This window comes from Carassius auratus, chromosome 44 (genome assembly GCF_003368295.1).
Source record: "Carassius auratus strain Wakin chromosome 44, ASM336829v1, whole genome shotgun sequence".
NCBI lineage: Eukaryota > Metazoa > Chordata > Actinopteri > Cypriniformes > Cyprinidae > Carassius > Carassius auratus.
Window position 1 is genome coordinate 1,700,681 of NC_039286.1, and position 22,678 is coordinate 1,723,358.

Consider the following 22,678-nt stretch of genomic DNA (forward strand, 5'->3'; position numbering starts at 1 on the left):
AATAACTGAAAATATAATACTTCACAGACCAGATACTTACTCTTTGTGCCAGTCGTATATCTGCTGAATGTTTCCAAAAACTATTTTGTCTTTTCCTTTCATATCATCTGGAACTCCATCTTCCCTCATCCTGGTCATGTAGCCCTACCAGACACACAACACATGTATGCGCTTCAATCTAGTCACATGATCACTCCCTGCATCTCAGCATCCCGTGAATAGTGTTAATTTACCTCCACGACCAAACTGAGATCTCTCACATAGTCCCTCTCCGTCTCGATCAGTTCCAGCAGAAGATAACTAAAAGGAAAAGGGAGATAAGTTTTATAGACACTGACAATAAATGAGGATAATAACAGAGAGCGAGAAAAGAGCATGATGACATACTGCCGTCTCTTGAAAAGGCCGGTCTTGCGTTCCTCTATCTCATCGATCGGAGAGGAGGAGGAGAGAAGGGAGTTATCAGACGGGTTGAAAGAGGGGCTGCTGCTGTCCCCTTGCTCCACAGACAAAGAGCTGGGTCTGTCTTCCAGAGCCTGTATGGACACGAGACAGACAAAATCAGTCCAGCCAAATAATATAATGGTAAAGCAACACTGAAATGCAGGCTGATTATAAGCTACTCTTCTCACATAAAACTTTTTTTTTTTTGGAAATATGTATTTGCCACAAATTCACTAAGGATCTTAATTACAATGCCAGCTTTAATCAGAATTGGAACACTAAATTTGCAATAAATGCCAACAATAAAAATTCATCATATAATATTATATCATAAAAATCATATATACATCTGTGCACTTCTCACCATCTTGCTTTTGACCAGCTCCTCAATGGCACTGACTAGCTCTGCAGCGCTGGGCGTTTCAGAACTGGAGGGTCGGACAGAGAGACGGGAAGAGGTCTGCAGAGACAAAGAGAGTGAAAGAGGGGAAAAGGCCAGACTGAATGATACAGAGGAAATATAAGCCATGTGAAGCTAATCTGTAATTGGGATTCATTCAGGCATGGATTTAAGATCTAGTTTACTGTCTTTGCCTTCAAGGACATTTATGCTTTTTTTTTTAAAATTATAGCACACAATAGCTTCTCAGTATTATGTTGAATGCATCTGTATAACTAACAATTATTTTTATGATGTGTCTGGCATCACACCATTGTGAACATTCACAATCTGCACTCGCAAGCAATCTCTGGTGCAGTTTCTTGGTTTAAAAAAATGTGAAAAATAACGGAGACATTTCGATTTCAATCAAAGCTGTACCAATTATCTTTAAAGGCCCCATGAAATCAAAATGGCCTGCTTTAAAATTGCCAAAAAAAAAAAAAAAAATCCCACGTTCGACATCTTTATTTTAACATTGATATAAATACCCTTTTAGCAGATATAAACTTTTCAAATTTAGTATTTCTCTTGCAGCCAAACAGATCCAAACTAGGAAATATGTCAACAGAAGAAAGAAACCTGCTGGATTTCATGGGGTCTTAAATTCATAAGGTCGATCCCACTTGAGGGTTTACAAAAATCATAAGACTTCAGGTTGACAATAGTTTGATGCTCGACACCTGAGACTGGCGGTGGGTTTCTTTACTTTAGCTTCCAAAACTGGCAAATCAAAAACATTCATCAAATAGAAATAGAGGGAAATCCAGCAGAAAGTCTCACCCTTGCTGTGCCTTCCAGACTTTCCAATTTGTGTCTGGGTGTGGCCTCAGGTCTGCTTAGCTTTTACAGGCCAATCAGACAGCAGAGTGGATAATGAGGGGATCAGCACAGAAGGAAGGGGGGAGGGGTGTGAATGGGTGGATTTTGGAGGGTTGGTTAGAGGGGTAAAGAGTGAGGGTTGTCTCTGAGATTCAGAGTCAGTGTAAGGCACATGACCCTCTTTCTACCGAATCACAGCTCCCTGATGTTGACATATGCACAGCCCTGCACACAAACGTCTAACACCGCACGTGCCCTGATACTCTGAAGCTGTATTTGAACGTGTCTGAGGAACCCAGTCCGATCAAAAACCAGCACGTTATTGCAGGACAGTCAATTAAAGGCCGGACCAAATCATACATATAAAACAACAACGTAAAATAAATCAAATATTAGAAGAGGGGGAAAAAATGCAAAAGGATGAGACAGGGCATTTTGTGGCTCTTAAGTTTAAATCCGAAAGATTTAAACAACAGAAAGAGTCTTGTCTAGATGAAAATGGAATAACGGAATCAACCCAAAGTGAGGAATCGGCTTCTAAAAGAACGCGACTTCAAAGTGGGATTCTCAGGAAGTGGTCGGACAGCAAATAAAAGTAGTAGAAAGAAAGGGGGTCTTGGGTCTTTCGATAAGCCAGGGGGTTTATGGGAAAAGAAAGCAATGAGAAATGATATGAAAGGAGGGAGGCCAGAAAGGGAGGAGTCAGATGGAGAGGTATGGGAACTGAGATAAAACAAAGACAGGACACAAATCAACGTAATGCTATGGCAAACAATACAGCCCAAACAAAACAAAAGAGAAAAACAAATTAGTGTCACAAGCTGTTCTTGAGCAGTGATGAGACCAGCTAGAACTCAAGCTTTGCATCCTATTGTGACCATTCTACAAGAGACTAGACTACAGGATGATTACATTCATTCTAAAGAAACATCTCTCTCTATCTCTAAGGCTGGCATTAACATGCATTTTGTGTTGGGATGCAGACCTGTGGTTCTCAACCTTTTTGACTAAGACCTCCCATTGTCCAACACCACACTTCCTTCCTCCAATTTAGGATATTACGAGCATTTCTGATGCAAAACTGGTAGTGTTGACATATTGAACTAATGAACCACAATTAATTTTCACTAAATAATATTAAATTGTTGATTAATTGCAAAGAAACACATTTCAAGCTTATCAAATGTGATCATAATCCATCCAAGACTTCATCCAATCTCCAAATGATCCAATCAAAATTAGAAGACGCATGTTAATGCCAGGAGTGATGGGGGGGGAGGGTCAATATGATTCCCATTTTGGTTTTAAAATGGTTTCACAATGCTTGCATTGTAGTCACGAATGAATTGGAAACACTGAGCTAGAACTGGACAACTGAAAGTGAAAGAAAAGACTGCATATCCCAGGAGGAAACATTATTTAACACAATGGCCCACAGAAGAATTTAACGGATTGAGGATCTCTGATTGGATTGAGGCTTAAAGGTTGGTAGTGAGAAAAAAACTAAAACAAAACCTGAAAATCTAAACTAGTGACTGTCACTCGTACCCTCCCCCCTCCTCTCCTCTGTCCAATGCCGGCTCACCTTGTCATCCTGTGCGTCCGGCTGGAGGAGGCTGTGCTGCTGGATGGCCATGGGTGGAGGAAGTGGCACAGTATCAGCTCCTTCCTCTCCCTCTTCCTCTCCACAGCTCTGCATACCTGATGATGATGATTTGGAGAGGGTCCCGCTGCTTAGACCCTCGTTACGCACCCTCTGTGGAGGTTCAGAGACAAAACCACAAATTAGGCTACATATAAAAAATAAAAAAAAAACAGTAAGACCAGCTTTGAAAAAGTATGAATGATATTTAGCGAGATACACAAGAAAGCAAAAACAGAAAGTGCACAAACCTCTTCCAGAGTCTCATCCTGTGGCGTGGCGGCGCTGTCGTCCGAATCTTTCTGAGAGCCTGCGTCTGCGCTCTTTCTGACGTCACGGTTCTTCTTGTGTTTGTGCGCCAGCTTCTTCACGTGGCCGTCAGCTTTACCACTGCTGAGTCGCCTCACAGGGCTGGTCAGCCATTTCCTTAATGTATTGCCAGTGCGTTTGGGCCCAGGGGAACTCTGGGAGCCCATCACATGACCTGGTTGCAGGGTGGCAGAGGAGCCTGGCAAAATGGCATCGTTACTGCACACAGAGAGCGTGTCTAGAAAAACACAGAAAAAGAAAGAGAGGCTTTTGGTGATTATCTGACACAGGCTTGGGATGATTTTTGGAAAGCGTTTCAGAAATTTGCCCACCTTTGTGGTTAAAGATTCCCTCCATTTCCATGCTGCTGCGGGAGTGGGCAATACAGAGCATGGCGCAGGGCACCAGGCCCTCCAGGGCAGGGGAACGGTCAGTGGTCCGCACCAAGCACCAGTCCGGCTTATCGTGGAGCCTCTCTAGTACCTCCACCGTCTGTCCCCTTCGCACTGTCAGTTCATTACTGTTACCAGCCATGAAGTCATGGATGACCACTGTGAGCTCACAACCACCTGACAACTAAAGAACAAAAAAAGAGAAAGAGCCAAGCAAAGTGCCATGCTTTTTAGTCATAGTGTTTGTCAAAAATGAATTATTCAATAATTGATTTTATACGTTATTTATTTATTAATTTTGGTCAAATTTACTATGCTTGTAATGACACAAAAATTAAGTAAAAAAATAATTGAGTTAATATGCAAAATGACAATAATAATAATAATAAAAAAAAGTTAATATATTCCAGATCAAAAAATATTTTGAAAAAAGTATAAACATTCATTAAAAAGTAGAAAAATGGTCTCAAGAGAAAACCTCCCAGGTGAAATACATATAATGAGCAGTTATTGTTTAGAAATGACTGTGCTGTGAATTCATGATTGTTCAATTATTACATTATTTATCAGGTATTGTCATGGAAACGGCTTCAAGTTACACATGCTGATTAGAATAGCAGCTAAGTCAATGATTTCCATGGTGTTTTTTTCTATACCACAGAAGTCAATGGCTACAATCAACTGTTTGGTCACCAACGTTCATCAAAATGCCTCATATGGGTTTGGAACAATTTTAGGGTGAGTAAATGATGACAGCTTTCATTTTTGGTGAACTACACAAGTTGAAGTACTGAAAAATACTAAAACTGAAATTAAAATAGAAATATTAACACTAATATAAACAATAATAAAAATTACAAAACATATATGATTTCTCAAACTAAATGAAAATTAAAAATAAAAATAAATAAATAAATAAATAAATAAATAAAAATAATAATAATACTATAACAGCATATGAATAATACTAAAATAATGCCGCGAACATTTTCATCAGTAATTTGACTGACAGACCTTGTCGCTGTCCAGTGTGTTCTGTGAGGTCCTGGAGGCCAGCGAGATGGTGTCCGGCTGACTGCTGCCGTCACCCTGACTGTCCAGATCCTCTCCATCCCTGCACACATAAACACACACAAGAAATGAACTCCTCGTCTTAGCATGGTTCCACATACTAAGAGAATTGAAGGAAGAACAAATCCAGCAACGGCAAAATGAAACTGAAGGGTAAAAATAAATAAAATAAAACTAAAAGAAAAAGTAAGTATATTCAAGTAAGAATAGAGGATGTTTCACTGGCCTGGGGGTGTATCTGCGACCCTTGTGTTTGGCTGTGGAAGGTTTGGGGATGTGAATGGGCTCCTTCAGAGCCCCCTTCAGATGCACAGTCCGCTCTTGAATCACTTCACGGATGTGCTTAATCCAGTCCTGCTTGTTCTCAATACTAGACGCCTGCATTTGTGTGTGTGAAGAAAGAAAACAGAAATGCGCGATGTTGAGTAAGAGTACACACTGATTTCCTGTTCAATGGTTAACTAAGGGTGAGTTATCTGTGTGGCCGTACTCACCATGGATCCATGTTTGCATCCCTGACTTAGCTTCATTCGAAATATAGAAATATACAAGATTTTACTGCTTTATAATACGGCATATATCATACTGCATGAGACAGTGGCCGGTAAGACATAGGGACAACATTAATAAACATATTTTGTGATAATTTAAAGCTAAATCTGTCAAAGTGTTGAGATATATGGTTTATACATTAGTCACTGTCATTTAAAGATGTAAATAATTCAATTCTAATCATTAAGTGTTCCACAGTTCTTTTTTTACTATTTCTTAAAGTGTATAAAACTGCAGTCTTCATGTAAATTCACATATATTTTATTTTGTTTTTGTTAAAAAAGATATACAGTATATATAAACTATAAAATACATATTTGGGTGTGTGTGTGTGTGTGTGTGTGTGTGTATTTTTTGACACAAGATACATGACACTGAATGATTTAAGCAGATAATTTTTCTTTGGCTCATATGATGCACAGGTAAACCACATACAGTATAAACGGACAGTAAATAACGATATAATTTTGACACATTTGACTGAAGAAAGTTTTGAACAGAGCAGTTTATTAACATGCAGTCAGAACTAAAGATGCAAGTATTCATATCTTCCTATATAATCAATGTCACAATTTGATACCAATTAGTTTCTTTGTTTACAAAAGTTACGTTTTTGTTAACAGTGTCTTTAGGATCAACCTGAGGTATTTTATTTCCAAGTAATATTCCGTATCAAAATACTACAGAAATCAACTGACATTTCATCCCACTAGTTTATAAAAACAAGTGAAAAATGTGAGTCTTCACACTAAATATGTAGATTTTATTAAAAATACTCAAGCTTTTACTTGCTAAAGTGCAGACGAGACAAGCTACACAGAGATGCAACGTAGAAAGCTGGAGCAAAACAGTGCCATGCTTTTCAATAGAGAGAGTAAAAGAGAGGGTTACCTTGAGGACAATCTTGTTATCTGAAGTTGGGGTCCGGCCAATCCAGAGAGCAAATTTACACGGATCTCCTTCCACATGCTCAGTAACACCCAGTTCAGAGGTCTGCAGTCAGAACAAAGCAATCAGATCTACTGCATATAAAGAGCTTTCAGTTTTTAACCTTGCTGTGAAACGTACAAAAAGCTTGCTCTTGTAGATGTACTTGCTCCTGCCATTGGAATCTTTAACCTCCTTGCTGAAGATCAGTGACATTTCAAAGAGGAACAGGTGCCGTTCCCGTCCTTTACGGATCAGGGTCTTGGGATCCCACACCTGGAACGCCTCCTGCAGGATCAGTTCTCCCTGGGACTCAATGTTCTCGTCAAACCCTGGAGACATTCACTGCCATCAGAAACGGTTTGATCTGAGCCCGTGTGTGTCTTTGTGTGTCTGCGTGCGTCCGCTCACCTTCCAGCATGCTCAAGTGCATGGCGTCGTTGGCTCTCTTGGGAACACTGAGCATAACCTCCAGGCCGTCTTTGATTTCACCTTTGCCTTCCTCGCAACAAGTCAGGAGCTCCTACAAATGCAAACCGACTTACCACTGCACTCTCAAACAAACCTGTCTGTAAGTTTGAGGATGAATCCAAGATGTTTTTACCTTGAGGAGCAGCTGGTACTTGGTTATTCTCTGAACAGGTTTGATGAGGTATGATGAGATGGAGTTGGCCAGGCGGTGCCTCTGTTGGATTTCCTGTACCAGCAATATCAATATACCAACTTTGACCACTGAGCTTCAAATTCACCACTGACAGGCAGACATGATGAAACTTCAAACTGAATGAAACACTTAAATCATAACAGAGACATTCAACTCACGTCAAAATATCCTCCGGCATGCTCAAGTATAAGTTGAGTGGAGTCTGGTTTGTTCTTGCAGTAGTTCACATACATCTGGAACTTGTCGGCCTGCAGAAAGATGAGAGACGCATTAAATAACCTTATTCGGAAAGAAGCAGATTAGTATTCAAACACTGTTAACTCCGCTCACCCAAGTCACAAAACAGTGGCCCACATCTTCAGGAAGCTGCTCATACTTCTCCAGCTCTTTGAGGAATATACTGATGATGCACAGAGAAAAAAAAAGAGAGAGTGATATATATGAGTCACTTACAGAGAACATGAAACTAATTCATTGGATGTTGGATGGGAGGATTTATTCTTAAAAAAAAGAGACGAGGCTTAAAGCATTAGCATGAACTCACTTGTGATGGAACTCGTAGAGGTCCTGCATGTTACCAAAAATGATATGCTCTTTATTAACGATCCCTGGCGGGATTTCCTCCACGCCACTGGTCATCTCCCACAGATATGTCTGGATGAGAGGAAAAGATTCAAATTGATAGATTTATTTACATTATAGTCTTAAGTAAGGGGATTTTATCGTGATTTGCTTTGAACCTTCCATAATTCCGGACGAAAGATCCAAATAAAACCTTTTTTTTTAATGACTGAGCCAAAACGCATCAATAATATAAAATAAAATACTCACATCCATGCACTCTCTCAAGTCTCGTACATACGCTTTTTCGGTCTGGATCAGCTCAGCCATGATGAATCTATAAAAATGGAAAAGACAAAATCATTATATCAGAAAAGTCTAAAAGACCAAGAATTAGTTTGAATATTTCAGTGACCCTTTAGTCAATGAGTAACAGTAAATAAGACATACTCCTTCCTGCGGGCAGACTTGCGCTTCTCTTCGTTAAGCTCGTGGGCAGCATCTCGGAGTTTGACCTCTGACCCTGGAGCACTGGCTGGGATGATGTCCAACTGCAGGTCTTTACTCTGGAAGTTAAAAACAACTTGTTATTCTCGCAGACTGCTAACTTTTCCAGGACTCTTCCCACTGATTATGATTACATGCACAAAAATATTCTGATAGCAGAAATAAAACTAATAATAATCTGCTATTAATTGCGTACTTTTGCGTCATTGTTATGGACAAGAACGATAATGGTTTATTCATTTATTGTGTACAGCTGCAATTAAAACAAGAGCAAAAACTTGCACCTCAAGTGTTTCTAGAAGACAATAGAAGAGAGGAAATAAGTTTTAATGTATTCTGAATATGCTGATTACATACAGGAATATTCTTATAGCTGTAAATCTTGTAGAACAACCCTTTGAGAAGACTTACTTGAAATATTAAGAGTATGTAAAAACGATTGATGCTAATGCATTTTGTAAATATTCATCTTATATAATCTGCTGACAGCCTGCTGGCAAAAGCACAAACTGTTTGTACAGAATATGACTCTAAACCACGTGAACTCATGAGAAACGCTGGAATGATCAGATATCACACTGTTATGAGCAAGAAAACACATACTGCTTTGTTTGAGTCTGTGGAGATGCCGAGGGCTTTCTCTAGAGACGTGCGATACTTGTCCATGCGGAGGGAGAAGTCTCGATAGCGTTTGTCCACGGCCGTGACCCATTTCTTAATCTCTGCGGCATGGGCGTGACCCTTATCACAGAAACCATCCGCTAACTGTATCAGCAGCTTCACCCGCTCTTTGGTTTGCTGGGGACACAGGAAGAGAAAGAGCTTTAGGGAACTGCAGAGTGAAAAGGTGCAGTCCGGGTGATTGTCTGGGCTGTGGTGCAGTTGTACCCTGGCTGTGATGTGGAAGTCCTCGTGCTCCTTCAGAAGCTCCTGTGTGTGGTGGATGCTGGAGCCAGTGGAGGTGTGTGTGGACAGATAGAACTCACCGGTGTCATGGATCCACTCCAGAGCCTGGACAGAGAGAAGAAACACTTTAAAATAGTGTGATAGTGCAAAACACAACTGAACATATACATGTGCATGGGTGTGGTATTTTAATCAATAGGCCTTTTCCATATATTAATTATTAATGCCATTCTCTAAGCAAACTCTATAGCTCTATTGCACAAATGTCCAAAACAAAACACTCACGTAAAAAAAAAAAAAAAAAAAAAGATTTCAGTTTCCCTATGCAGTATAAAGAAATACTGATTAATTTCAATGTTTCGTTTTGCTTGACTTTTTCCACTTGTGTCAGTTTATTTGATGTCTAGATGTATAATCCAGCTCCTAAATGAAACCTAGATGAGAAACATTGTTTTTAAACAACATTCTCATGACTGAGAAGACAAGCTATGGCATATGAAGACTCGCACTTCCTCATAAAAACAGAGGATGCAAAAGGTAAATGACTTAATTATAATGTCTCTGTGCGGTTTAATTAGAGCCATGGCAGTGAGTCATGAGTCTGTCAGTCTCAGCCTTGGGCCAAGAAAAAGTGAATAATCAGTCATCAAAGGAACAGATGGAGGAAGAGAGGGACATCAAACCTGTTTGGCACTGCGTTCAAACACCACATACTGCTGACACTGGTCCAGCCGTCTCTTCCTCATGGTCCAGAAATGCAGGACCCGGTTCTCCCTTTGCAGCAACTCATTCAGGATATCTAGAAAATTACACAATCATTCTTAACCATGATGTACAACGCAGTTCTGAAATAACATTTAAACACCAGCCCAGATCTTTACCCACTAGGGTAAGCCACTGAAATCATGCTAATCATATTCAATATATGTATTTTAACTAGTGCTCTCAATCATTGGAAATGAGTGGATACACACAACAAGATTAAGATAATTCAAAGAAAATTATGGCACATGTGCAAATCACTTATTATACATCACAAAAGTTGTTTTATAAGTTATTTTTTATTGTTTATTTCTTGAATTATATTGTTTATTGCTTAAATTGCACTGATGGCAAGATAAAAAAACAATACTATCATCATTATTATTATTCTACCATCCGTGCATTTCAAGCAATAAAAATAAGTAGAGAAATAAACAATATATTGACCAGTTATTATATAAAAATATTATTATTGTATTATATAAAATTTAATTCGATCTATTAGTAAAATACGTTTACATAAAACTTAATTTATCAAATGTAATAATGAATGGTTCATTGAAGCTTGAATGGCTTTTGCTTGAATTGATTTGATGATAGGAAATAACTTATTACTATTATTTAATAAAAATAATGCATAATTAAATTAATGCATCATTTTAGATTAATGTTAATTTAAAGGTAATTCATTTCAATTAAATGTGTAATAAATGATCAAATCTTTCTAAATGTAGGAAAATTTGGGCTGTCAAACCGATTAATCGCAATCAATTGCATCCAAAATAATAATGTGTTTGTATAAGACATGCATGTATATGTTTAATACATTTGTTATACACATTTATGCATATTTATGCCTGTATTCATATATACATATATATTTGAATACAAACATAAATTACATAAACACAAACTTTTCTTTATTTGAATTTGACAGTCCTATGGAAAATCCGTTGTTAACAGTAGTATTTTTATTATGATATGTTATTATTTGATAATTACATGTACAAAATTAAACATTAATTCATTTGACTAAACTAATGTTAAATAAACAGCACTAAAGATAAAGCAGTTATACAAGCACATGTACTTTACATTGATTTGTGTGTGTGTGTGTGTGTGAAGCATGAAGGTAAAGTGACAAGCCCCAGTGGAGTAATGCTGTTACCATTTTGCAGTAAGCTTCCCTCTCTGTACAGCGGAGGCCTGACCCATTTACGGTTTCCTTATCTGAGTCATTGTAAGCACACTCAGAACAGAACAGGGCCACATTAACACTGCACGCATTCTAAACTGGGCTAAAGTGGGCCAAAGTGGGCCAGCCGCTAAAAACTCAAGTGAGGGTGCAGCACACTCCACTGCCATTAGATGGCAGACCAGGGCTAGTTTAGATGGCTCACGGAAAGAAAAAACAAAACAAAAAAAATCAACAAGCACTGGATCTCAACCCCTATGGGGAAGACAGGCTGTGATTTGTCATATCCCCAGAGAGCCAGCGGAGGGAAGACTGGTAAATAAGAGGAAAACATGCAGAGAGGCAGCATCTGTAGCCTTGTGGTTTGAAAAGTGGAACAGGATTTGAAATACTACAGGGACATATGAGGCGCACCATGTGTTTATTATACGTCTCTCTGGAAGGATCGATTCTGAATGGTCAGCTGTGGTATTCTACAGTTCATACATTTTTGCATAATGTCTGGTAAACTGTATAACTGACAGCTATCCAGTGATGTCTCTTCACTTCACGGCCTCGAACTTCTCACAAAATAAGTGAACAAAATCAATATATCCTGTCCATTTATTACGGTAATATATTCAGTACATAGCTGATTCATAAGCAGGATAATACAGAGTCAGACTGTACATTAACCTTTATGCAGTATTTCGGATGGATTATCTGTTTTGACAGAATGGTGGGCCACAACTCACTTTTGACCTGCTGCTCTGGTGCTTTGACGTGACTCAGCATCCCCGGCATGTTGACACTGTTTCTGTGCATGTATTTTAGGAACACGTCGGCATTCCGTCTAGCCAAGGTGCATGCCTGAAACACAGAGTGCAACAGAGGAATTAACCAAACACTGTCAAAACACCGCTTCATTTCAATATGTGCTAAAAAGAGAAGTTTGAATTTTGCTAGAGTATGTCTAACTTCCATGTAAACATTACACAGTTCTGTAAGACTTCAGATCCTTTAGTCCAAACTACCTTTTTTTTTTTTTTACGTTTTAAACAGCGACAAAATAACTTGCATGGGAAAACGCCTGAAAAATGCCTTATTCACATGACACAGCTGCAGCCGAATCTTCTCAAAGTTACCTCTGAAAAAGTAGCCTTCTCTTCGTAGGTGAATATCTACTTCATTCAGTGCTTTTTGCATTCTGTGTTAAGTATCTTGATACCTTCTGTTTGTTTTACTGACTGCCTGACTTCAGTCAGAATGAATTTGAATTGATCTGGCCCCAAAAGAAGGATGTGGCCTTTGGTTTTGGATAAGTTACCTTGAGGAAGGCCTCTTTCTGCTCCAGATGCTTGCTGATCATGGGACTGACGTGGTCGGTTTCACAGTTGGGCCCAAGTTTGTCTACTCCACCGCACCAGTCCTCCTCACGCTTGTACTCCTGCTCCAGACTCTCCAACACACTGCACACCTACAGCAGCATAGACAGAGAGATGAGCCGTCAATTACAGTATGAATTATAAAAGACCTGGATGCGGACTGGTCAATGAATGATGTTCAATCTATGCTCAAATGCACAGATTATCAGTCACACAAACCCTTCTACAGACCTGTTCGGAGGTCTTGTAGAAGGCCACGGATGCGTTGACCAGCTTGAGCCGGTCTTCCATCTTCAGCATGAGCTGCTGCCAGTGGGAGGCCACGTTCTCGGCGCAGTCTCGGATCATGTCCATGTCGTAGTGATTAGCCTGCAGCAGGGCCTCGGCTTTCTGCTGGACCTGTAGGGCGCTCTGATGGGTTTTCTATTGAGAGAAAGAGAAAACATGTCAGATGAAACACACAAAGACAAGGACTGAAACGGCAGGCCTGAATGAATGAATGAAGATTAAAGAAAGATAGAGGGGCAGGAGTCAGATGACTTCAGACAACAGACAGTGAGATACGACTGATAGTTCATTATTCGTCCACTAAGTGTGGTTTACAGATGCTATCTCGAGAAACAGAGCATCCCTCAGTATTCAGTACTGAAAGCGCAAGAACGGGAGTCTAAAGGTAGGAGGAAATGAGAATGCTCCTTTGATAGGCAGTTTTGTGCCTTCTGGTTTCCCAAAAGCGATACAGTGACGGAGGATCTGATGTTATCCTGGTTCTTCATTAAAGGAGGGGAAGTGGAGAGCAAAGAGACTGTGTGTGCAGGAGCTCAGGGCATGTCAGGATCATCTGTGAGCTCCCGATGCAGATAAACGGCCGACTAAAGCGTCAATCAATATGTTCAGACATTATGAGGTTTCATGTTGCTGTGTGCGTGTGTTTCTTCTACTACAACTTTAGGTTCATGTGGCTGATTTTACTTAAATAAGATTTAACGTTGTATATTAAGGTCACATTAAATCTCTCATGGAAACTTGGCAGTTATTATTACGATTTATAAAAGCATGGGGTCAGTAGGCCTTTTAAAAATGGCTACATTTTTTAAATAAAAAATAAAGCAAAAACATTTGAAAATGTTTCTATTTTATTATATGTTAAAATGTAATTTATTACTGTGATGGCAAAGCTGGATTTTCAGCAGCCATTGCTCCATTCTTCAGTGTCACATGATGAAAACAGCTGCTTGATATTTTTATGGAAACCATGATACTTTTTTTCAGGATTCTCTAGTGAATATAAAGTTCAAAAGCATTTATTTGAAATAGAAATTTTCTACTCAAATTTTTATTGACTTTAATGTGTCCTTGTTGCATAAACATATTCATTTCTTTCAAAAAAAAAAATCATACCATTGGCAAACTTTTGAAGGATAGTGTATAGATTTTGTTTAACTATTGTTCCAGACCCCCCCAAAAAAATGAAAACTATGAAAATTATAGAAAGTAGTAATATATATATATATATATATATATATATATATGTTACAAAATATGACAATCCAAACAAAGAGTGAAATAAACAATTTATTTATTTTACATAATTTACAACCATCCCTCATTTGTGGTGTACAATGACATATAATATACCTAAGAAAAAGAGTTTGTGGACTTATGAAGACACAATAGTATGAGTGAAAGCAGTGAAAGAAAAAGAAAAAGAAAAAGAAAAACGTTAAAATCACTTAAAATATCACAGAATCTCTTTGTCATGTTTAACTTCCAATCAAGCCACAATTTTGTCAAATTATAAAAAAAATTTTTTTAATATATTTTAATTGTATAAATGCTAGGGATGAAATTAGCCTTAGCAAGAGTCAGTCCTTTTATTTCAGAAATGTGTAAAATATTTATACCAAAGAATGCTGTTAAATAATACTGTACATACATTGTCGCGTGGTGGTAATGACGTGTTGGTGTAGAAAAACAGAAATTGTTGGCCATTATTAGTGGACAAATTATAAAGTAATGTAGAGTAATGGAGTGAAAACTGAGTTTTCGTTTGCAGCCCACAGGTCAAAAAGTGCCCTTAGATGAAGAAACATCTGTATGAATATGTGGGGGCATTTGAGCGCTAATACATGTTGACGATAATGGTTTTTGCTATTACAATTACAGTAATGAGTCCATTGTAAGAAACAGTCAAGGAAATGGTGAAAAAGAGGAAAATGGGAGGTGAAAAGTTTAAGAATGAATAGGTCTGAACCTGAATATGAGGAGCACTAACCTCGATAGCATGCTGGAACTGCTCATGCTCTCTCTGCAGCTGCTCGGCTTCTTGAAGTGAACTGGCCGTAATCAGACCTGCATTCAGCATTGACTCGCCATTACGGATCCAACCCAGAACCTACACCAAGTGAAGAGATCAGCAAACCCAAATCAGTGCAGTGTAATATAACATATGCAAAAACAGCCGGCAGTATAAAGTATATACTCAGCAGTATGCAGTAAGCTAGTATTCCTTCCTGAACTAGCTTGTGCATTACCTGTTTGACCTCTGCCTGCAGGTGGCGCAGTTGCACACACTGCTCCAGGTGTCTGCGGTGCTGCTCTGCGGCCACATCCAGCTCTTGTTGTTTCTCGTGTAGAAACTCCAGCAGATCATGTACACGGGTGGCCATGTCCACATCACGGTCACACAGCAACTCGACACCTGGGAAACATGGGAAAAAAATTTCAGCTCTCAAGTTATTCCAAAATGAAAAGTCTTGTTATAGGACAGCTGAAGTTAAAAGAAGTTGCTGAATCTAATCAAAACTGTAAAAGTAAAAAAAAAAAGTATATAAAGAGTAATATTGCTAAATATTATTACAATATAAAAATCACTTTTTTATTTGAATATATTTTAAACTGTAATTTATTCCTGTGATGGTAAAGCAGATTTTTTTAGTCACCATTACCCCAGTCTTCAGTGTCACATGATCCTTCAGAAATCATTCTAACATAATGATTTTGTGTTCAAGCTACATTTCCTATTAATATCAATATCAAGTCGTGCTGCTGAATATTTTGTGGAAAATGTGAAACATTCTTTTCATGATTCTTTAATGAATGTAAAGTTCAAAAGAACACCATTTATATGAAATTAAAATGTTTTGTAACATTATAAATGCCTTCAATAAATGTTACATGTCCTTGCTGAATTAAAGTATTAATTTCTTTTCAAAGAAAAGATTTAGTAACCCAAATTTGTACCTGAAGTGCAAACAGCTCTTATGTATATATTCTAAAAAGCCTCTAGTGGCATGTTTGACTCACCAGACGCCTGCACCTCGTTGACGTACTGCAGCAGTTCCTGGCCCTGGTGGATGACGTGGAAGGCCAGGTTGTTCATGGTCAGGGCTTTATCAGCGTGGTGCTGCAGTCTCTGTTCAGCTAGCGTCAGATCTTCTGTGTCGAAGTCATTCATCTGCTGTGACAGCTCCTCATTCCAGGAGTCGAGATCTGAGATAATCTGGAAAATAAGATACAACATATGAGCGCAGTCTGAGAGTCATTGTTACTGAAGATAAGAAACAAAGTGACCTGTCCTGACTTGCTCTTATATGTTAAGGGCAATGTGTGTGTAACTTCCTCCATCACTTTCTAAACTGTGTGTGCTTCTGTAAGTGTGCAAACAGGAAAGAGGGAGTAATCACTTTTGGGTGCAGATCACCCTTCTTCTTATTAATTGCTAGTAAATCCTATTATACATCAGGGAGTCGCAAACTGTGTGCTGATGGGAATATTGCCCTAGTTTAAAGCACAGTACACTCAAAATGAGGACTCTGCATTTATTTACTCTCATTATTTCCAAACCCATAAGACTTTTTCTTCTGTGAACCAGAAAAAATGAATAGGGATTTAAACATCCACGAAAGAAAATCATATGGAATGACAAGGGGGTGAGTAAATGATGACAGAATTTACATTTAATTATTTTCATAAAACTCACACTGCCCCCCACAGAGACCTGCTCAAGGACACAGTGAACTCACATCAATGGCATCCCTCTCAAAGATCCTGAGCTGCAGGAAAAGCTCCAGTTTGATCTTCCTCTCCTGGAAGAGCTCCTCCATCTGAGCCTGAGCCTCGTCCAGCTGCTGCAGGACGCTCTCGATGTGGTTGATGGAGCTGTTGTGAGGGGTCTTATTGCTGGAGATGGCCGAATCTCTGCAGGAAGACAGAGCAAGAGCCGTTACACTAAAGGTTCATTTGTTCCGGCGTGTGCACGAGCTACAGGAACAAACATGTTTACTGCTTACAATAATGTCCTTTGGGAAAGTCAACGCTGTAATAAAAATAGTATCATTTAAGGAATTTTAGGAATTTTCAAGCCCAAGTCTTATGGAATTTGAGGAATTTGTTGTTGTTTTCTCTATTTGTACTTTTTGCACACAAACACAATGCATTTATTTGGATTTCCCGACCCTGAACTCTTTTATAGATTGAGTGGTATCAAAACAAGGAATCGGGAAGGATCAAAAATGACCTGCAGCGTACTCATGATTTCAGTTGTTATACCTCACGAGCATTAACACTGATTCATCTGTTTGACTGATTTATTAAAAAAGAAGATTATCCATTAGATTCGATTATACTTCTGCAAATTTATACCGTTTGAGATGCTATTTCATCATGTGAACTCATTTGGTTCAGTATCAGCCAAACTTCACAGCTACCAATTCAGACTATTTTAGCACATGAAATCATATTCAGTGAATAGAGAAAACGTTTCATGCAACTGTTTTGCTGATTTACTAAAAAGTTTCCAAATGGCAAATATAATGCAAATTACAGTAAATAGTTATTTTCTGTCACATCCACAATCAATTTTTAGCATTTTGTGGAATGGATTCTGGCACACTGCTGGTGGAGAAGAGGCTAATGGGGTTTAAAAGCCAACTTTTGTTTCATTGTGCAGCTCTAACCTCCGAGGAATAGAAGAAAATGATCAGCAGAATACTGAACCTAAAACAAATAAAAAAAACGGACACTATTGGGGCCTGAAAGAGGCTGTGACTTTAGGCTTGAAATATAAATGTAATAAAATAAAAAGCCAGCACTAATGAGATTAAAAATTCATTAAAAATGTGAAATTATATGGTCCTAAAAGCATTATGTGCGAATGGGAGAGAGGATTACAAGCCCATTGGAAAGATATCATGTGAAATATGCAACATTATCCTATTTCATTAAAAAGGTTAATTATAAGGAAGAGCTTTAGTAAGAATTGTACAAAAGAGTGGAGGCTGGGGTAAGAAAACCAGTTTCAATTAGTCTGTAATAAGGGACAGAAGAAAGACCCATCACAAAGGTTACAAGCGGGTTAACTCTGACTAAACTTTATTAAAAACTAATGGCATAATAAAGTAAAATCACAGTTATCGGGGTAATAAAGGCCCTTGCTTTAATTGATGCTACAATGCTGGCTTGCTGCGGAGAGTCTGTTCCCATGGTGATGTGCTTTTATCATACTGCAAGGCTTGGACTTCATACGGAATAACAGAATAATTAACACTTTCATCACCGAGCCACAACCTCAACACAACAAGAGTTTGGAGATTAGATTAGACGGAGATACTATGATGACAGTCTTCCGTCTGTAATGTGAGTAACTGAGTGCGAGGCTGAGATCCTGATATCTCCTGTGTGTGAGTGGAAGAGCTTGTGTTAGTGCGTAATGTCTCTGCGGTGTGGGCATTCTGTGTTGGTGTGAGCTCGGGACCTTTCTGTTTGTACCTCTGGGCTCTAGGGGTTTAAGTATTACCTCTGCATAATTAACTGGGCGGTTATGAAAGCAGGATTATGTAAGACACTAGAGGAAGAGAGAATAATAGAGCGAGAGAGAGAGAGAGAGAAAGTGCACATGCAGGGATAGCCATCCTCAAACTCAAATGCGTAGAGAGACCAATTTGCAAGCGGAGGAGGAAGAGAATTAAGCCATGTCATAATCTGCTTTCCTCTCAAAAAAATAAATCCTGCACCAGTTATTATACAAAAAACAAAACAACTGAATATATGCAATGTGTTATAATTTCATATATAAAACGTAAAACAATACAATATATACAATTAATTGCAATTAGCCCCTTTTCAATGCTTACAGGTTTATAAGTTATAAGTTAAACATCATATTTTGTAAATATTCCTTTATTCTGTTTTATACAAAATTATAATAATATTAATTATAATTCATATAATATAAATTATACTATTGCTATTACATTGTAAATTATATTTCATAATACTATTATACGTTTATATATATATATATATATATATATATATATATATATATATACATATATATATATATATATATATACATATATATATATATATATATACATATATATACATATATATATATATACATATATATATATATATATACATATATATATATATATATATATATATATATATATATATATATATATATATATATATATATATATATATATATATTTATAAACATATATACACACACACAAATATACACACACACACACACACACATATATGTAAAATTATTATTTTTTATTATACATTATTATTTTAATAACTGGTGTATTTCAATCATTGAAATTAAATCTAATTAAGTGACATGTTGATAATCTGAAATAATTGCAATTGCATTAAAAAAATAATGTTTATTTGTCAGAATATTACTTAATTATAATTTTTTATGATCAACTGATTGCACCAGTTTTTATATGAAATTAGTAGTAATTCATATAATTCCATATATACGATAAAAATAGAATATTTAATAAAATGTACATTTGATTTAATATAATTAATGAAATATAAAATTATATAAACATCTTTTCTTTTTGGTGTCCAATGTTTAAACCACCTTTAACATGTCCAAACATGTTAAAGGTTTCCTCAAAACTCTAAATCCATAATTATAAAATTACACGTATTATGTAATAAAGATAAGTCATATGGGATGCATCAAATCATTCCATAAGCCCTGAATATCTTGTTATTCTGCAGTGTTGTGCAGTAGCCCACTGCAGTAGTGCTGGTAGTCAGGGATTCAGAGTTGTACTGATGAAATGTGGCAGAGCTGAACACGTGAGATGGACTGGAAGCGGAGCAGTCAGTTTGCCCTGAGGGGGCTGAGAGACTCCACTCCAAACAGCCTCTGGTGCTCTCTCCTTCTCCTTCGCCTGCTTAACTCTCTGTTGAAGCATCTGTCTTTACTGAAACTCATCCTTCACGTTCCTCTGCTGCTGCAGCCGTTCCCACATGCAGATTATACATGTGACCGACTGTTAACACAAGCACAGCTGCACAGTCACTCAACGAGTTACAGTAATGTAAAGAGAGTACAGCTCTCCAAATGCAAAGTGGATGCTGGCAGATGGATGGGGACAAATGTGTGCTTGAACCATCCAAAGGTTTGCTCAAGTGAGAACGGCTAATGGTTTGCTCGAGTAGAAAAACACTGCTGAACAGAATTCTGATTCCACTTAGCAATTCCATTAAGGATTATTCTATTACTTAAAGACTAATTGGTCGTAAATATATCTAAACAAATATTTTGGTAATGAAGTAACATTATTACAACAAAAACAATGTCCTAAATGTGTAGCTTTAATATTTACAATGAAAGTCCTTCAAGAAATTAGTTGTTTGACTGATATCTGGGCATTTTTGACTGATTTGTTTCTAAGTGGAGCTACACTGGAACTGCTGAAGATGCCGCAACAGAAAGAGTTAATTTATTGTCTGTGTATTATTTGGTGGAACCCGGTCTTTTACTCTAGGCTTCCTAGTGGTGTGCTAAGATTAAAAAAGACGGGTTTCACACTAATCCGACACTTCACTGGAATCAAACACGCCGAAACAAGAAAGCAATTTCAAGGATTCGTTGCAGGAGGAGACATGAAAGGGAAGGACAGATGAGAAGATTGTGCACCTGAGTTGTTGAATGAGATCCTCTCCCTCTTTAATGACATTTACAGTGAACTGCAGTGTGGTCTGCTGCTGCTGCCCGAAACGCTTGATCAGGTCCTGAACGGCCTCCACCGACTCGGCATACACATCGTCCAACAACTCCTTCTGCAACTCCTCCAGCCACGTCCACAGCTATTTGCAACAGACACATGCTTTAATCACTTTATACTTTGCTCAGAAAGCTCTAGATAATTCTCTATAGCTCATTTGCACATTCATCTCATATTTAATTTAGTTTCTAATGATCTGATATTGAGTGTTAATGTATCCGGTTCTTGCGTAAAGACGAAAACTATTTGTAACTGAAGCGGTGCTTTGATGGATGATGGGAAGATGCTCTCCAGAAGTGTTTTGAAGACATGAATTTGAAAAAGAATTCAGCTTTTCTGAGAGGATTTTACTATGCGGACAGTTTAACATATGCTGAAACTGTCCCGAGAGGTTGCATTTAGATTCAACCCTAAATGCAACTACTATTTTTTAATGTTTTTAGACTAAACTACTTAACCATCCCTAGTACTTACCTCCTTAACATGAGTGTGGAAAGCCACTGACATGTCTAGCAAGACTTTTCGCTGCTCCACACGCCTTACAAAGTCCTGGATGCGGTCCTCCAGCTGATGGGCGGCCTGATAGATCTCCTCTGGGTCACACTCGCCTGTCTGAGCCAACTGCTCCGCAGCTTCAAGCAATTTATCAGCATTTGTGTATGTGTTCTGATAAAGAGGAGACACATATGGTCAATGACTTTGATGATAGGCACTGACTAGTTGCCTATAGTTCAATACAATAGTTCTGCCAAAAGTACCAGTCATAATCAGAAAAAAATTGAATAAATTCATTTACAAGGTTAAAAATATCCTGTCGACTAGACTACTAGCAGCGATTAGTTATATCACTGTTTTACTAATTTTATGCTATTTGCGTTATTTAATCTGATTCCAAAAATTATTTTTATACTTTACATGATCATGACCTAAAAAAAAAATTATTTAATATATTAATCATTTATGTTCACAGTTTTCACAGTTTTCAATTATGCTTTAGACTTATTTATGCATGGAAGAATACAGAGAAGCTTGCTCAAATAAAACGTGAGGGGAAGGGGAGATTTTAGAGGTGGTGAACCTGTGCGACTTCCTCAAAGTCTTCATGGCGTTTCTGCAGGGCTCGAGCGCGGTGCAGAGATTTCCCCACTCCTGTGTGTTTGCTGAGAAACGCCTCACCGTGGTTTTCAATCCAGTCAAGAACCTACTCACACACACAATGCACACAATGGGAATTTTTTTTTTATTAATTTGTGGAACAAAGCCCTGCTCTAGGTGAGAATGTGTCCTGTCAGATCACTTTTACAGTAATGGGAGTCAAATCGAGGTACAATGACAGGTGATACTGCAGGGTCCAAGACAGAAAAGAATCTGCATCAAGGTGTCGTTCACAGTCTAGCTCTCCCTTCTCTGCCTCTCTTCACATCCCCAGCACCTGAATAGTGGTTTCCATGGCAACACTCTCCCTCAGCCACAGAATTAGCCGTTCTGCATTCTCTCGGTCGAAAACCACAATCTCTGCACCAATAAACTGGCCCTAAACCTCTGAACACATTGTACAATAGAGAGATTCCTAGTCTAACATTATGGCAGCGGCTTATCCTTGACTTTAAATTATGCATGACTATTTCTGTTTGTGTGTAAACAATTATAATCCCAGAGAATTGAAGTCAAGATGTTGCGGCGGTGTCTTCTCTCCTGTATTAAAGGCAGTGGTAACAGTAATTACATGCTAATCTAAAGCCTGCCCAGAAGTATGAATTTGAAAATCTCAAAAAGAAAAAGTCTGCACACTGCAGTGCACTGAGGGATATAAAAAGTACTAGTACTTCTGTACCAAGTCAGTATTGAAAGAACTATACTAGTCTTCCTGTTGTTCACTGTTTATCAATTCATTTCTTTTAATTATTGATATTTATTTTAGTATATTTTTTAATATAATTAAAAAATATATATTTGTATTTTATATCTTTATATTATTTTTATTTTCGAAAAATGAATGTATTTTTATTATGAGATTTGAATTATTATTTTTTTTTAAATTACTGAATAATTACATGGGAAATCTTTATTACT

The 22,678-nt window shown here is 37.8% G+C and overlaps 1 protein-coding gene across 7 annotated transcripts in view; it reads right to left on the reverse strand.

Annotated features, from left to right (window-relative positions):
- Positions 1–22,678, reverse strand: part of LOC113062071 (triple functional domain protein-like) — an 88,808-nt gene that overhangs the window by 14,660 nt on the left and 51,470 nt on the right. For 5 of the 7 annotated variants that reach the window (XM_026231609.1, XM_026231607.1, XM_026231608.1 and 2 more), the window contains exons 11-42: positions 21,684–21,806; positions 21,080–21,271; positions 20,518–20,687; positions 16,583–16,757; positions 15,864–16,059; positions 15,092–15,258; positions 14,833–14,952; positions 12,789–12,980; positions 12,500–12,649; positions 11,928–12,042; positions 9,920–10,035; positions 9,219–9,341; positions 8,934–9,128; positions 8,274–8,389; positions 8,094–8,160; positions 7,807–7,916; positions 7,593–7,662; positions 7,421–7,510; positions 7,203–7,295; positions 7,010–7,121; positions 6,740–6,930; positions 6,563–6,664; positions 5,614–5,643; positions 5,346–5,497; positions 5,063–5,162; positions 3,989–4,232; positions 3,599–3,894; positions 3,291–3,461; positions 809–904; positions 388–536; positions 234–300; positions 41–144 (exon numbers count right to left, since the gene is read on the reverse strand). In XM_026231609.1, coding sequence (XP_026087394.1) covers positions 41–144; positions 234–300; positions 388–536; positions 809–904; positions 3,291–3,461; positions 3,599–3,894; positions 3,989–4,232; positions 5,063–5,162; positions 5,346–5,497; positions 5,614–5,643; positions 6,563–6,664; positions 6,740–6,930; positions 7,010–7,121; positions 7,203–7,295; positions 7,421–7,510; positions 7,593–7,662; positions 7,807–7,916; positions 8,094–8,160; positions 8,274–8,389; positions 8,934–9,128; positions 9,219–9,341; positions 9,920–10,035; positions 11,928–12,042; positions 12,500–12,649; positions 12,789–12,980; positions 14,833–14,952; positions 15,092–15,258; positions 15,864–16,059; positions 16,583–16,757; positions 20,518–20,687; positions 21,080–21,271; positions 21,684–21,806 — 4,394 coding nt within the window. The remainder of the gene's footprint in view (positions 1–40; positions 145–233; positions 301–387; positions 537–808; positions 905–3,290; positions 3,462–3,598; positions 3,895–3,988; positions 4,233–5,062; positions 5,163–5,345; positions 5,498–5,613; positions 5,644–6,562; positions 6,665–6,739; positions 6,931–7,009; positions 7,122–7,202; positions 7,296–7,420; positions 7,511–7,592; positions 7,663–7,806; positions 7,917–8,093; positions 8,161–8,273; positions 8,390–8,933; positions 9,129–9,218; positions 9,342–9,919; positions 10,036–11,927; positions 12,043–12,499; positions 12,650–12,788; positions 12,981–14,832; positions 14,953–15,091; positions 15,259–15,863; positions 16,060–16,582; positions 16,758–20,517; positions 20,688–21,079; positions 21,272–21,683; positions 21,807–22,678) is intronic. The other 2 variants (XM_026231612.1, XM_026231610.1) reach the window with 1 other exon arrangement.